This window comes from Electrophorus electricus, chromosome 8 (assembly GCF_013358815.1).
Source record: "Electrophorus electricus isolate fEleEle1 chromosome 8, fEleEle1.pri, whole genome shotgun sequence".
Lineage (NCBI taxonomy): Eukaryota > Metazoa > Chordata > Actinopteri > Gymnotiformes > Gymnotidae > Electrophorus > Electrophorus electricus.
The window spans coordinates 7,528,773-7,541,425 of NC_049542.1; the positions used below are offsets into that span (position 1 = coordinate 7,528,773).

Sequence of the window (12,653 nt, forward strand, 5' to 3'; positions counted from 1 at the left end):
ATTTGGGTTGGGGCTTACTGGTTTACTGCAGCAAAGCAAGTCATTTCAGGTCCTGACGGTAACGCAGATGGATATGTCGCGTTTTCACTTTTTCTGTTGATGAAGCTTCTAAAGCGTCTACATTCGTTTCCGTGTACTGTACCTTTAAATTGTGGCGGGCTGCCCTGTTGTTGCAGCGACGGAAACCCCGTACATGCTTTCTGAGGGGACCCAAGATGGCCGAATACTTACAGTGGGGCTAATAATTACTCTCGTTAGACGTTCTGGTTTGATGGTGCTCAGTGATCGCATAAGACATTTGCTGTACCGGAAAGTTTGACGAGTTCGCAAATTCGAACAGATACATTTTGAAATGTCCATCTGTGTGTGAGGAGAGGCTGGTCCTTCCACGGCCCTCAGCCAGAACATGGCGGAACACTTGGACAAAATATAGCTTGCTGCTAGGCTGCAAGCTAGCTAGCCTATAATGAAAATATTCTGTGTATACGGATTTGTTCACAATTTCATAAACAGAGCGCTTATATAATGGGGCAATAAAGGTATTGGTACCGTTTTTGAATTTTCTACACTGGGTTAGACATAAATTGTCATAATGTACAACGCAAGCAGATAGCCTGCTAGCTGACTTGCTAGGAGAGCTAGGTTAGCTAGCTAGCTAATAGTACTTGGCTGAATTGGTAATAGCAGCTAACTGAGGTGAGAGGGCACCCAGAATTGTTTTTCTGCTGTAAGCTGTAGCTCAGCGTTTGACACAAATTCTTAATTGCACGGACATACACAGTTAGACGGACCTTTTGACTGTATTGCTATGATAGCTAATTGTTTACGTCTCAGTAAAACTGAAATAGTATGTTGTGGATAGTGTCAACAAATAGCTAGCTTATGCTACTGGCCGGACCATTGCATTAACGCGAGACGTCTAGCTTTCCAACAGGTAACCTGTAAATGTCACATTTTGACGGATTCGTTCAGTGGATAGTTTAACATATTTACCAACCAGATTCCGAGGAGTCTTACTACGTGAAAGACGTTTACCTAGCATTAGTGCATCAAGGGCAAAACCCCGGGAGTAAGAGTTACTTGCAAGGATGACTGACACTCGGCGACGAGTGAAGGTCTACACTCTTAATGAAGACCGTCAGTGGGATGACCGGGGAACAGGGCACGTATCATCCGGCTACGTGGAGAGACTAAAAGGCATGTCTCTCTTGGTGCGCGCTGAAAGTGATGGTGAGTTAACATCGCGGTCTAGGTTACAATACACACTTGTCAGGTTGAGGGAAAGTAAAACACTCATCTTTTTCTCACAGGGTCTCTGTTACTGGAGTCAAAAATCAATCCTAACACAGCCTATCAAAAACAGCAGGTGAGTTTTACACCTTGATTAGTTAGAATTCCCCCTTAAACACTCCCTAGTACTCCTGTATAATCCATTTTATGTCAGTTGAATTTAACCTCGGGTCTCATTTAAACACACTAGATCAAAAGCCTAATAAGACAAACAGTGTATGTGTATATTCTATATGGTTTAAAATGTACACCACAGCTCCTGGCGGGCAGGAATAACTCACTGTAGAGCCTGAATGCAGTCCTTGGATGGCTAGGACCCTGAACAGTGGATTGATCTGTGGGCTTTATCTGTTGAAACTTAATGTGCCTTTTGTCTCCCTCCTCTCTAAGGACACACTAATTGTCTGGTCTGAAGCTGAAAACTATGACTTAGCCCTCAGTTTTCAAGAGAAAGCTGGCTGTGATGAGATCTGGGAGAAAATATGTCAGGTGATTTGATGACATCTGGATTTTTTTCATTCCTCTTCTTCTTCTTTTTTTTTTTTTTAAACATAAATATACCAATTCGTTTTGAGCACAGTAAATGGCTTCTGCTACTCTTCGCATGTTTAAATTTTGTTTTGAGTGCTTGTCATTTTGGAACAGTGATTGGACCAGGCAAGGACCTCATGCCGTTGGTTTTTTATGTCTGTGTTCCCAGGTTCAAGGCAAGGACCCGTCGGTGGACATCACCCAGGAGCTGATTGATGAGTCGGAGGAAGAGCGCTTTGAAGACATGTCCTCGCCAGGCCTGGAGCTGCCGCCGTGCGAGCTGTCACGCCTGGAGGAGATGGCGGAGCTGGTAGCTTCATCGCTGCCATCGCCGCTGCGCCGTGAGAAGCTGGCGCTAGCGCTGGAGAATGAGGGCTACATCCGCAAGCTGCTGGAGCTGTTCCGTGTGTGCGAGGACCTGGAGAATCGTGAGGGCCTGCACCACCTGTACGACATTGTCAAGGGCGTCTTCCTGTTGAACCGTACGGCGCTCTTTGAGGTCATGTTTTCTGAGGAGTGCATCATGGACGTGATTGGCTGCCTGGAGTTTGACCCGGCGCTACCGCAGCCACGGCGTCACCGCGAATTCCTCACCACCACCGCACGGTTCAAGGAGGTCATCCCAATCACGGACCCCGAGCTGAGACAGAAGATCCACCAGACGTACCGCGTGCAGTATATACAGGACATGGTGCTGCCCACACCCTCCGTGTTTGAGGAGAACATGCTGTCCACCCTGCACTCCTTCATCTTCTTCAACAAGGTGGAGATCGTCGGCATGCTCCAGGTGAGTATCGCCAGGGGGGCCACATGTGTGCAAGGAAGAGTGGAGCACATACCAGGTGTTATAAAGCCGACCACAGTAAGTAGTAGCGTGTCTAGAAAAGAGGCATAACGGAGCATGTAAAGTACATTTATATTAATCTCACGTTCACCCAGATGATATTATATACTATCATTTATGACTCCGTCACATACCCCTCACCCACATGTTTCTTTAAGCACATATGATGAAATATAAAATACAAAGTCTTTCTGTATATAATTTTCTTATTGTGAAACATTGTATGCTCTTGGCCTGTGCTGCATGTGTTTACTCAGAAAGAGTTCTGAGCTCGTTCAGTGGTGTCGTGTAGCTCAGGCTAAATTCTCACTAGCAGCTATACGGTATTATGTGGAAAGGAGGCTTAGGAGGTAATTGCATAGTGTACAACAGCTGAAAATGGGTATTTTAAGTGCATTCTTGTCATGGCAGGTAATGGATAAAGTGGTTTGTGTTTAAAACAGTGGTGTCATTCTTAGCTTTGTTTCCAAACAGCTAATCAGCAAGTTCTGAGCAGGCTCGATGTGTGAGATAATCGGTATGCACGGCTGTCTTGAAACGCAGAGGCTCTTCCTTTGTCGGCCTGTGGTTTCACCCTGACATTTTGGCCCTAACCACTGTTTGAGGCCTAGATATATTGAAAACAACAACTCATCTGGCCTGTTAGAATTCTACTCTAGCTTCTGGGTAACATGTTATATTTCTGCCTGATTTTCTTCCTGGATATATTTGCTTTAAAAATAAGACTAAGGCCAACAAGAAGCACTCCCAGAATGAAGATGGTTAAGCCTTTGATTTGATGTCTTTAAAATTTGTTTTTGTGTTTGGTGGTGTTAGCCTTGGCTGACATGATTTTTATTGTATGCTTTGAGATGCATTGCAAATGGACAGTTCAGTGTTAATATTGTACCATGAGCTGTGTGTGGCTGTGTATATGTAGCTGGAAACAAGTTAAACAACAGTTTGAAGCGTTCAACAGGGGGGTGGTGTACACATGAATAAAAAAATACATAGTGGCTTTGAGGAAGTTGAAACATTTTGATTTTAGTGGTCTGATTAGGTGAGTGCTGCTGGTAAAAAAAAATTTTAAGTCGTTATGGAAATCCCGGTACTTTCTACTAGCTCTTGTAATGTGTAATGTTTCAGCAGGGACAGGGGGCTGGTTTCCATGGAAACCTGGGGAGCTTTCCATCCTGCTCCTTTATTTTGTCGAAATAAAGGAGCAGGATGGAACCTCCTATTTGTCACACCAGTTCATTCTCAGACCACTTCCCCCCCACCCTCAATGTAAATGCACATTGGCAATAGCAAAATGGTGGTTTGCAGGCATGTCAGCAAATTAAAGAGAGCCTGATGGGTTAAAATGGATATGCAAAAACATAAACCTGTGCACTGGGTTGAACTGGCAGACATTGTGATTATGGCAGCATTTTTCTTACTGTACTGCTGTAATGTAAACTGAATTTAGTGGAAAGGAGATACAATAGTAGTAATAATAATAATAAGAATAAGAATGTCTGTGTTAAGGGAGGGTGTCAATTAAAACATAAATAAAACAAAACATAAATAAATATTATATAGAAGTACATGAAATGAACATAAAAATGAAATGATGTAATTATTTTGAATGCAGTATCATACAGAAATGCAATATTTTTAATGTATAGCAGTTATCTCTTAATACAGAACCTCCCTCCCCGCAGCCAAGATGGACAGCTTAGTTCTGAGTTTGGCCACTGCAGACACACTGGAACGATATCCTCATTAACCCAGGATTTGGTGGTGTTCTCTCTCTCCTCTTCCCAGGACGATGAGAAGTTCCTGACTGAGCTCTTTGCACAGTTAACTGACGAGGCCACGGACGACGACAAGCGGCACGAACTGGTACAGGTCATCAATAGTTGACAGAGGGATCTTGGGATTGTATCACTGATGCTTACCACTACTACGTTGCTGACCTGATGCTTTTTGTCACCTAGGTAAACTTCCTGAAGGAGTTTTGTGCGTTCTCACAGACTTTACAACCGCAGAACCGAGACGCCTTCTTTAAAACGCTCTCCAACATGGGGATCCTCCCAGCGCTCGAAGTCATCCTGGTGAGTGTTTGCTTGTTCTGAGCCAGACAAATGCCTTAACCACTGTAGCAAACACCTGTGCTTCTGAGGAAGGGAACTTTATTGATCTCACAGGGAAGTTACAGTAATTTTGCCGTTAAAAGCACAGGTATCCAGCATTTCCATATTCAAATCTTCTAGTGTCTGTAACTTCATATATTCAGATTATTTGTTTTTCTATTGGAGGATTCAGCAATGACATTAGCCTAAAAATAAACTTTTATAGCTAGTGACCCTGGCTGAAAGATATTGTACTGAGACGTTTTCTTTTTCCTCTGTTTTTTTTTATACCCAAGCTAATGCCTTAGCGTTGGTTGCATATCATCTTTCCATGGACATTGTGGTTGGTCACACTATTTCAATGCAACAATCGAACAGGGACGGACTACGTCGGAGATGAAACACTTGTAACATTTGGTTGATTTGTTTGTAAAGGGGATGGACGACGTGCAGGTGCGTGGAGCAGCAACCGACATCTTCTCGTACCTGGTGGAGTACAACCCCTCCATGGTGCGAGAGTTTGTCATGCAGGAGTCTCAGCAGAATGATGACGTGAGTAACTGCCGTTGCCCCACTTGGATATCGGACGTTTAACAAGAGAACACCAAAAGTCACTCGCCTGCAACTACTAACGTCTCTCTCTCTCCCTCTCCCTCTCTCTGTGTGCAGGATATCCTGTTGATTAACCTGATCATCGAACACATGATCTGTGACACAGATCCTGAGCTGGGGGGAGCTGTTCAGCTCATGGGACTGCTCAGGACCCTGGTGGACCCGGAGAACATGCTGGCAACTGCTAATGTAAGACACACACTGACGCACACTCTTCTAGCTATTCATAGGTTTTTGGAAAAGGCACTCTCTTCTGTTCCTTGCCTTCTTGTGGAAAAAAAACAACTCTTAATCAAGCTCATACTAGTTTGTATGAAGCAATATAAAGACTTTTGAGGTGGGTTACTCTCATGTGCCAGAGCAGAAGGTTTTGGTCTAAAACGAGTACAGACTTTAGTACCATTTGTCTTAGGTGTCATCAATAGCATTGCTGTTATCTTTCTCACTCTCTTGCAGAAGACAGAGAAGACAGAGTTCTTAAGTTTTTTCTATAAACACTGCATGCATGTACTCTCAGCTCCACTACTGGCCAATACCACTGAGGAGAAACCCAGCAAAGGTGAGAGAGCAAGGGTGTGTAAGTGAGAAAACGCGTGAGCGAGAGAAATGACTCTTTGAGTGACAAATATAGTTTGGGGAGAGAGCTGGAATGTGGGAGGAATGTGTGGGTTGACTTGCAGATTTTAAACATTCTGTACGTCACTGGTGTTGAATCACTTCTGAGCAGACTGTTAAATGTGTGCCCTCACACACACACACCCCTCCCACACATGCACACCTCTCTGTCTAAGTGTCTTTGGCTTTGATTTTGCAGATGATTTCCAGACGTGCCAGCTGTTGGCGCTGATAGTGGAACTCCTCACCTTCTGCGTGGAGCATCACACCTATCACATCAAGAACTACATCATCAACAAAGACATCCTGCGAAGGGTGCTGGTGCTCACTGCCTCCCGGCATGCCTTCCTAGCCCTGTGTGAGTGTGCGCATATACATACATACACTCATATATGTACATGCGCGTGCGCACACACACACACACACACATATATATAGTCATTCCCAGCTGTTTTGAGACTGACACACATTTTGGTTTTCATAATTTACTGCCTCAGGTTGTTTTGTGTGTGTGTGTGTCTTTTGTTTTTTTGTTTTTTTTATCTCATCAGCAAATGTTTATATGGTATAGTGAAGTACAATTATAAGCATTTCATAGGTTTTTTTTTAACTATTTGTCAAATACATCCAGTTCAAGCGAAGACTTAATATTTATACTGTTGACCCTTCGTTTTTAAGACTTCTGTAATTTGCCTTGGCAATACTGAATATCAGCTTCTGGGCAGAATCTTGACTGATGGCAACCCATTCTTGCCTAATCAGTGCTTGGAGTTGATCACAGTTTCTGTGTTTTTGTTTGTCCACCCTCTTTTTGAGGACTGACCACAGGTTCTCAATGCGATTGAGATCTGGGGAGTTCTGGCTATGGACCCAACATTTCAATGTTTTGTTCACCTTGCCACTTGGTTATCACTTTTGCCTTGTGACATGGTGCTCCCTCGTGCTGGAAAAGGCATTGTTCACCACCAAATTGCTCCTGGATCATTGGGAGAAGTTGCTCTTGGAGGATGTTTTGATATCATTCCTTGTTCATGGCAGTGTTGTTAGACAAAATTTTGAGCAAACCCACTCCCTTGGATGACAAGCAACCCCATACATGAATGGTCTCAGGATGCCTCACTGTTGGCATTACAGAGGACTCATGTTAGCATTCACCTTTTCTTCTCCAGACAATCATTTGTCCAGATGTCCCAAACAGTCTGAAGGGGGTTTCATCAGAGAAAATAACTTTACCCAGTCCTCTGCAGTCCAATCCTTATACTTCCTGCAGAATGTCAGTCTGTTCTTGGTGTTTTTCTTGGAGAGAAGTGACTTCTTTGCTGCCCTTCTTGACACAGAGCCATCCTCCAAAAGCCTTCGCCTCATTGTGTGTGCAGATGCACTCATGCCTGCCTTCTGCCATTCCTGAGCAAGATCTGCACTGGTGGTGACCCGATCCCGTAGCTGCATCCTCTTTAGGAGATGGTCATGGCGCTTGCTTGGCTTTCTAGGGTGCCCTAAAGCCTTCTTCACTGCAATTAAACCTTTCTCCTTGATGATTCGATAAATGGTTGATGATCTTATAAGCAGCAATGTCCTTGCCTGTGAAGCCCTTTTGATGCAAGGCAATCAGCTGCCTTGTCCTAGTTAACAATTTCTTCTGAGCTAACGAGATCATCACTGAAATTATGTTTGCAGGCCATTTTGTGGCAGGGCTGAAATGCAGTGGCTGGAATGCAGAAATCTTTGATTAAGTTAATTTTCATGGCAGGGAATTGCAATTCACTCTTCACAATCTAGTTAATGCACATAAAAACTGAAGCAGCAAACTTTGTGAAAACCAAAATTTGTACTAATCTAAAAACTTTTGGCCATGACTGTATATGCATACGTACACATACACACAAGTATAAATGTGCACACATGCACAGTTTCGCCCTTCATGTCCATTGCTTTTAGAAAGGTTTAGCTTCCAAACACCCCTGAATGTTGTGTAGAGTAGGTGGTTAGAGCCAACTTGTCTTAGTCCTCAAAGCACAGTTTAGTGTTTCCCTTAGTTCATGTCCAACAACTAATGAAAGCCTTCACACAACTGTGGGAAGTAACCAACCTGCAGTCTGCGTGTTGAGCTCCTGGCTAATCTTGCCAACTTCCATCTCACACCAGGTTCCCTGCGCTTCATGAGGAAAATCGTTGGGTTGAAGGATGAGTTCTATAACCGCTACATCATGAGGAACTTCCTGTTTGAGCCAGTGGTGAAGGCGTTCCTCAACAATGGCTCACGCTACAATCTCATCAATTCGGCCATAATAGAGATGTTTGAATACGTGCGCGTGGTGAGTCAACGTCTGTGGTCTGTTTGTCGCTGACCAGCACTAACCTTCACTGTCTTCTCCAGAACTGTCAGTTTTTTGCTTACAACCTTTCAGACATAACTCAAGGCTCATAGGACAGTAAAGCAGATTTATTTTCTAATGGCTTCAGTCTGAAATGTAAAGATTTTGAGCTGTTTTCTGTGACTCATTTGATTCCCATATATGTCATTTGTATGACCAACACTTAGACTAGTTTCATTTTTGTGTAAGATATAATATTATTATATCTGTTTCTGAGCATGCTATTATTACATTTACATTTATGGCATTTAGCTGGCACTTTTTTGCGACTTACAATTATGGCTGAGTACAAATTGAGAAATTGAGGGTTAAGGGCCTAGCTCAGGGGCCCAAAAGTGGCAGTGGTGGATTTTGAACCAGCAACCTTCCAGTTACAAGTCAAGCGCCTTAAACACTGAGCTACTTCTGCCCTAGTTTATTACTTATTTACTAAACAATTCCATGACTGTTTGCATGAAAATGCTAACAGAGTAGAGCTGTTAAATAAATGAAAATAATTGATAGCTTCACCACTGCAGCAGATTTGGAAAAGAAAGACAAGGGAAAAGAGATGCTCCCTTAATGGCAGTGTGCATGAATGACACCCCCCCCCCCTTTCTTTCTTTCTTTCTGTGTGTGTGTGTGTGTGTGTGTGTGTGTGTGCGCATGCAGGAGGATGTGAAGTCCTTGACGGCTCATATCATAGAGAACTACTGGAAAGCCCTGGAAGACGTGGACTATGTGCAGACCTTTAAGGGTCTGAAGCTGCGCTATGAGCAGCAGAGGGAGCGTCAGGACAACCCCAAACTTGACAGGTCTGTCCCCTCTAAACTTTCTCCAGGAATAATGGGGCTGATCTTGGCTTAGGTTCCTCTCTTAATTACTGATGTATTTAGGAACAGGAACAGATCCTTGATCATAACTCCTATATTTTGTGAATATTATCCCTGACTTGATTTTCCTGGAGAGGCAATATAATTTGGATTATGTCATTTTTCTGGCAGCTTCATATGGTATAAGTAATAGCTGCAATTTTCACAAATTACCACAGAATAGATATGAATGCCAATACTAGCTTCTTTTCTTAAAACAAAATTATTTTAAGGCTAATGTGAGAGTACTTTATTTTACCTCTACGTCGACCTAAACTGGTGCAGCTTGCAGCAGGCCTGGTTAGATTGGCAAGATTGAAAAGGGTCTCTGGTGGTTTACACTTCATTATGACAAATACACACCTGGTGTTTCAGAAACTAAAAATGGCATGTAATGCCTGTAAGGTTCAGTAGAAATGTACCTTCCGTAGTTCGGAAGGTAATTTGCTCTATGATTTTTACTTTTTCAACCTGTGACATGACGGATTCGTTTTGGATTAGTCATATATATCAACAATAATCACTTTATTTTAGTACATGGGTAAAACCTATCCAGCCTTAATAGACAGATATTGTGTACAAACAAGATGTGGGAACTCTTTTATTTTATGGTGTGTGTGTGTGTGTGTGTGTGTGTGTAATCAGTATGAGATCAATTCTACGGAACCACCGTTTCCGGCGGGATGCACGGACATTGGAGGATGAGGAGGAGATGTGGTTCAACACGGATGAAGAAGACCTTGAAGATGGCGAGGCAGTGGTGCCCCCCTCAGACAAGATGAAGAATGACGAGGACCTGATGGACCCCATCAGCAAATTCATGGAGAGAAAGAAATGTAGGAGGCTGCTCTCATTAGTGCACTGGAAACAGCTGCTTCAGACTATAAGGAGATGATGATGAGCTTGTGTTCTAACCACAGACAGGATAAATTGATATCAGTGTTATTCACGGCCTCGTTACGTGCAGTTAAAGAGGCTTTAAAGTCAGGCAGCACTAATGCAGCTTGAGTCATTCGATACTTTGGCTCACAAACTAACTCATAAATCTGCTTTTTAAATGATCTCACTGCCACACACTAGCGCGTACTCTCTCTCTCTCTCGCTCTCTCTCTCAGTGAAAGAGTCCGAGGAGAAAGAGGTCTTGTCGGGCAAGTCCAGCCTGTCAGGCCGACAGAGCCCCAGCTTTAAGCTGTCATTTTCCAGTTCGCCCAAGCCCAGCCTGTCGTCGCCCCCCACCGCCTCCCTGCACCCCGGTTCTCCAGGGTCCCCTGGCTCCCCTGGCTCTGGCACCCGGAGCTCACCACCCACGGCAGCTGTCACCACTAAGGTGAATCACCAGCTCACCTAGATGACCTGTCCCTGTTATTTATGCATACACAGTACAAATGTCCACACATATCACACACACACACACACACACACACACACACACACACACACACACACACGAAGCATTAAGCAAGAATAGGAGTGTTGTTCTCTGCTCAGGGGATGGAAAGTGAATTAGTTTAGGGAAAGCTCAAGGGGAATTCGCAGTGAGTCTGAAAGTACACTTTGCTAGAAGATTTTTGCAGTTTTGCTGAACTTTTTGTTTTCTGCCGCAGAGCGGGTTGGTGGGTTTGGTGGACTACCCGGACGACGATGAGGAGGATGAAGATGAGGAGGATTCGGACAGTAAAGAGGGAAGTCCACCACTGTCCAAGAAGTCGAAGCTGAGCTCTTAAAGCACTCCCTGCGTAATTGGCATGGCCGAGCCCAGAGGGAGCCTTACCCACAGACTTAATTCAGCGCTCAGCCTTGAACTCAAAACTAAAACAATATGAATGAATAAACGAATGAATGGATAAAAAGAACGAATGCTGCCCCCCCAAACGCCCCTCCCCCCTGCCGGAGTCTAAGGGGTGCCTCGTGAGAAACCTAGAAAGGGAGAGCAAGAGAGGCAAGAATCGGTCTCGGAACAAAAAAAGGAGAACATCTCCATGCAGAGAGTTCCAAGTGCCAATCGGAGACAGAGAAAGACTTTTAAGCAGAACGAGAGCGAAGACAGGGAGATAAAACAGTGGTTTTGGACAAATAATTAAAAGGATTTAATAAAAAATTATTTCAACGAAGCTAAAAGTACTGGGGGGGTAAAAGACCTCTTACACACACACACACACACACACACACACACACACACACACACACACACATCTGCACACCCATACATCCACATGGACAGACGTGTGTGTGTGTGCACACGCATACACACACTCACTGAGACAGGCACCAGTCTCAGCCACAGAGCGCCCCAGGCTCGGACCAGGACACACTGCCCCCCCTCTCAGGGAAGGACGTCACATGACCCAAACGGGCCAGCCAATCCTGAACCACCACTCGCCTTCGCTGACTCCATCTCCATTTCTTTCTCTCCTTCCTCTGCCCCTTTTTTTTCTGCCTCCCCCATACGTTTGTTCTTTTTTTTTGTTGTTGTTGTTGTTGTTGTTGTTGAAATGTTTTTGTTTTGTTTCTAGAGCTTGACAGGAAACTAAGGGGGCAGAGCTGTCTGGGTTGTCACTGTTGTCCTCGTGGCTCTGCAGAAGTTCTTCCTCTCTCAAAGCCAGCGGTTTCTTCTTCATTTCCCCCCCCCCCCCTGTTCTGTTCTTCTCTTCCTCTCCCTTTTTTAAAAAAAAAAATGACAGAGACCTGCCTTTAAATGTTCAGGACGTTTTCAATCGCACTTGAACAGGTTTTTAAAACCTCATTAGGGGGAAGAGAGAGTTTTACCCCCCTTTTTTTTTGCCCTTTGAAACTGCAGATTTTTTGGGAAAATTTGTAAGCCCGTCTTGATTAAAGATTGAGTGGAACTCTAGATGTGATTGAATTTTTTTTTTCTTTTTGTCATATCTTAATTTTTCTTTTACATGAGTGTACTATTAGTTAGTGGGTATATTTGGGACCATTAAAAAGATCTTTGACATAATATATGTTATGGTTGTGCTGGCTCCCTGAATGATGTCAGATTTGCTGGTATTCTTTAAAATCTCATTAATTCTCATTAAATATTTTCTTCGTTTTTACAAGCTCCTAATGACACATTTGACTTTAAATGTAAAGAATGAAAGCTAGATGGGGAACAAATATTACACAGTGCCGAATAGTGCCCCGTCGGTTTCATCAACTAGAAACGGCAAACGTGTTTTTCAGAGAGCTGTGTTGTTTTTTTTTCTCCAGAAATGATGTGAAGTTTGGCGTGAATGTGAAAAGATCCGCCTGTAACTGACAGAAGGTGGTGCCAGCTATCACGGCCTGATGGCGCCAACGCCCCGTTATCTTTTGTTTGTTTCTACCACAGCAGGAGCTATAACCTAACTGAAAGACGGCATGTGAAGTGTCTTGTCGATTATGAAGTTTAGCTGGATCCGTTCTTGTGCCTTTATAGTACTGTACACCAACAAATAAC

At 43.7% G+C, this 12,653-nt stretch overlaps 1 protein-coding gene across 1 annotated transcript; it reads left to right on the forward strand.

Annotated features, from left to right (window-relative positions):
* The first annotated feature begins 193 nt into the window (after positions 1-193).
* Positions 194-12,175, forward strand: smek1 (SMEK homolog 1, suppressor of mek1 (Dictyostelium)). Its single transcript, XM_027027689.2, has 15 exons — positions 194-1,230; positions 1,311-1,366; positions 1,681-1,779; positions 1,991-2,608; positions 4,451-4,528; positions 4,624-4,740; positions 5,194-5,310; positions 5,428-5,559; positions 5,827-5,929; positions 6,185-6,343; positions 8,131-8,300; positions 9,012-9,154; positions 9,857-10,047; positions 10,327-10,538; positions 10,816-12,175. Exons 1-15 carry the CDS (start codon positions 1,089-1,091, stop codon positions 10,933-10,935), a joined length of 2,457 nt encoding a protein of 818 aa, XP_026883490.1. The 5' UTR covers positions 194-1,088; the 3' UTR covers positions 10,936-12,175.
* Positions 12,176-12,653: the final 478 nt, after the last annotated feature.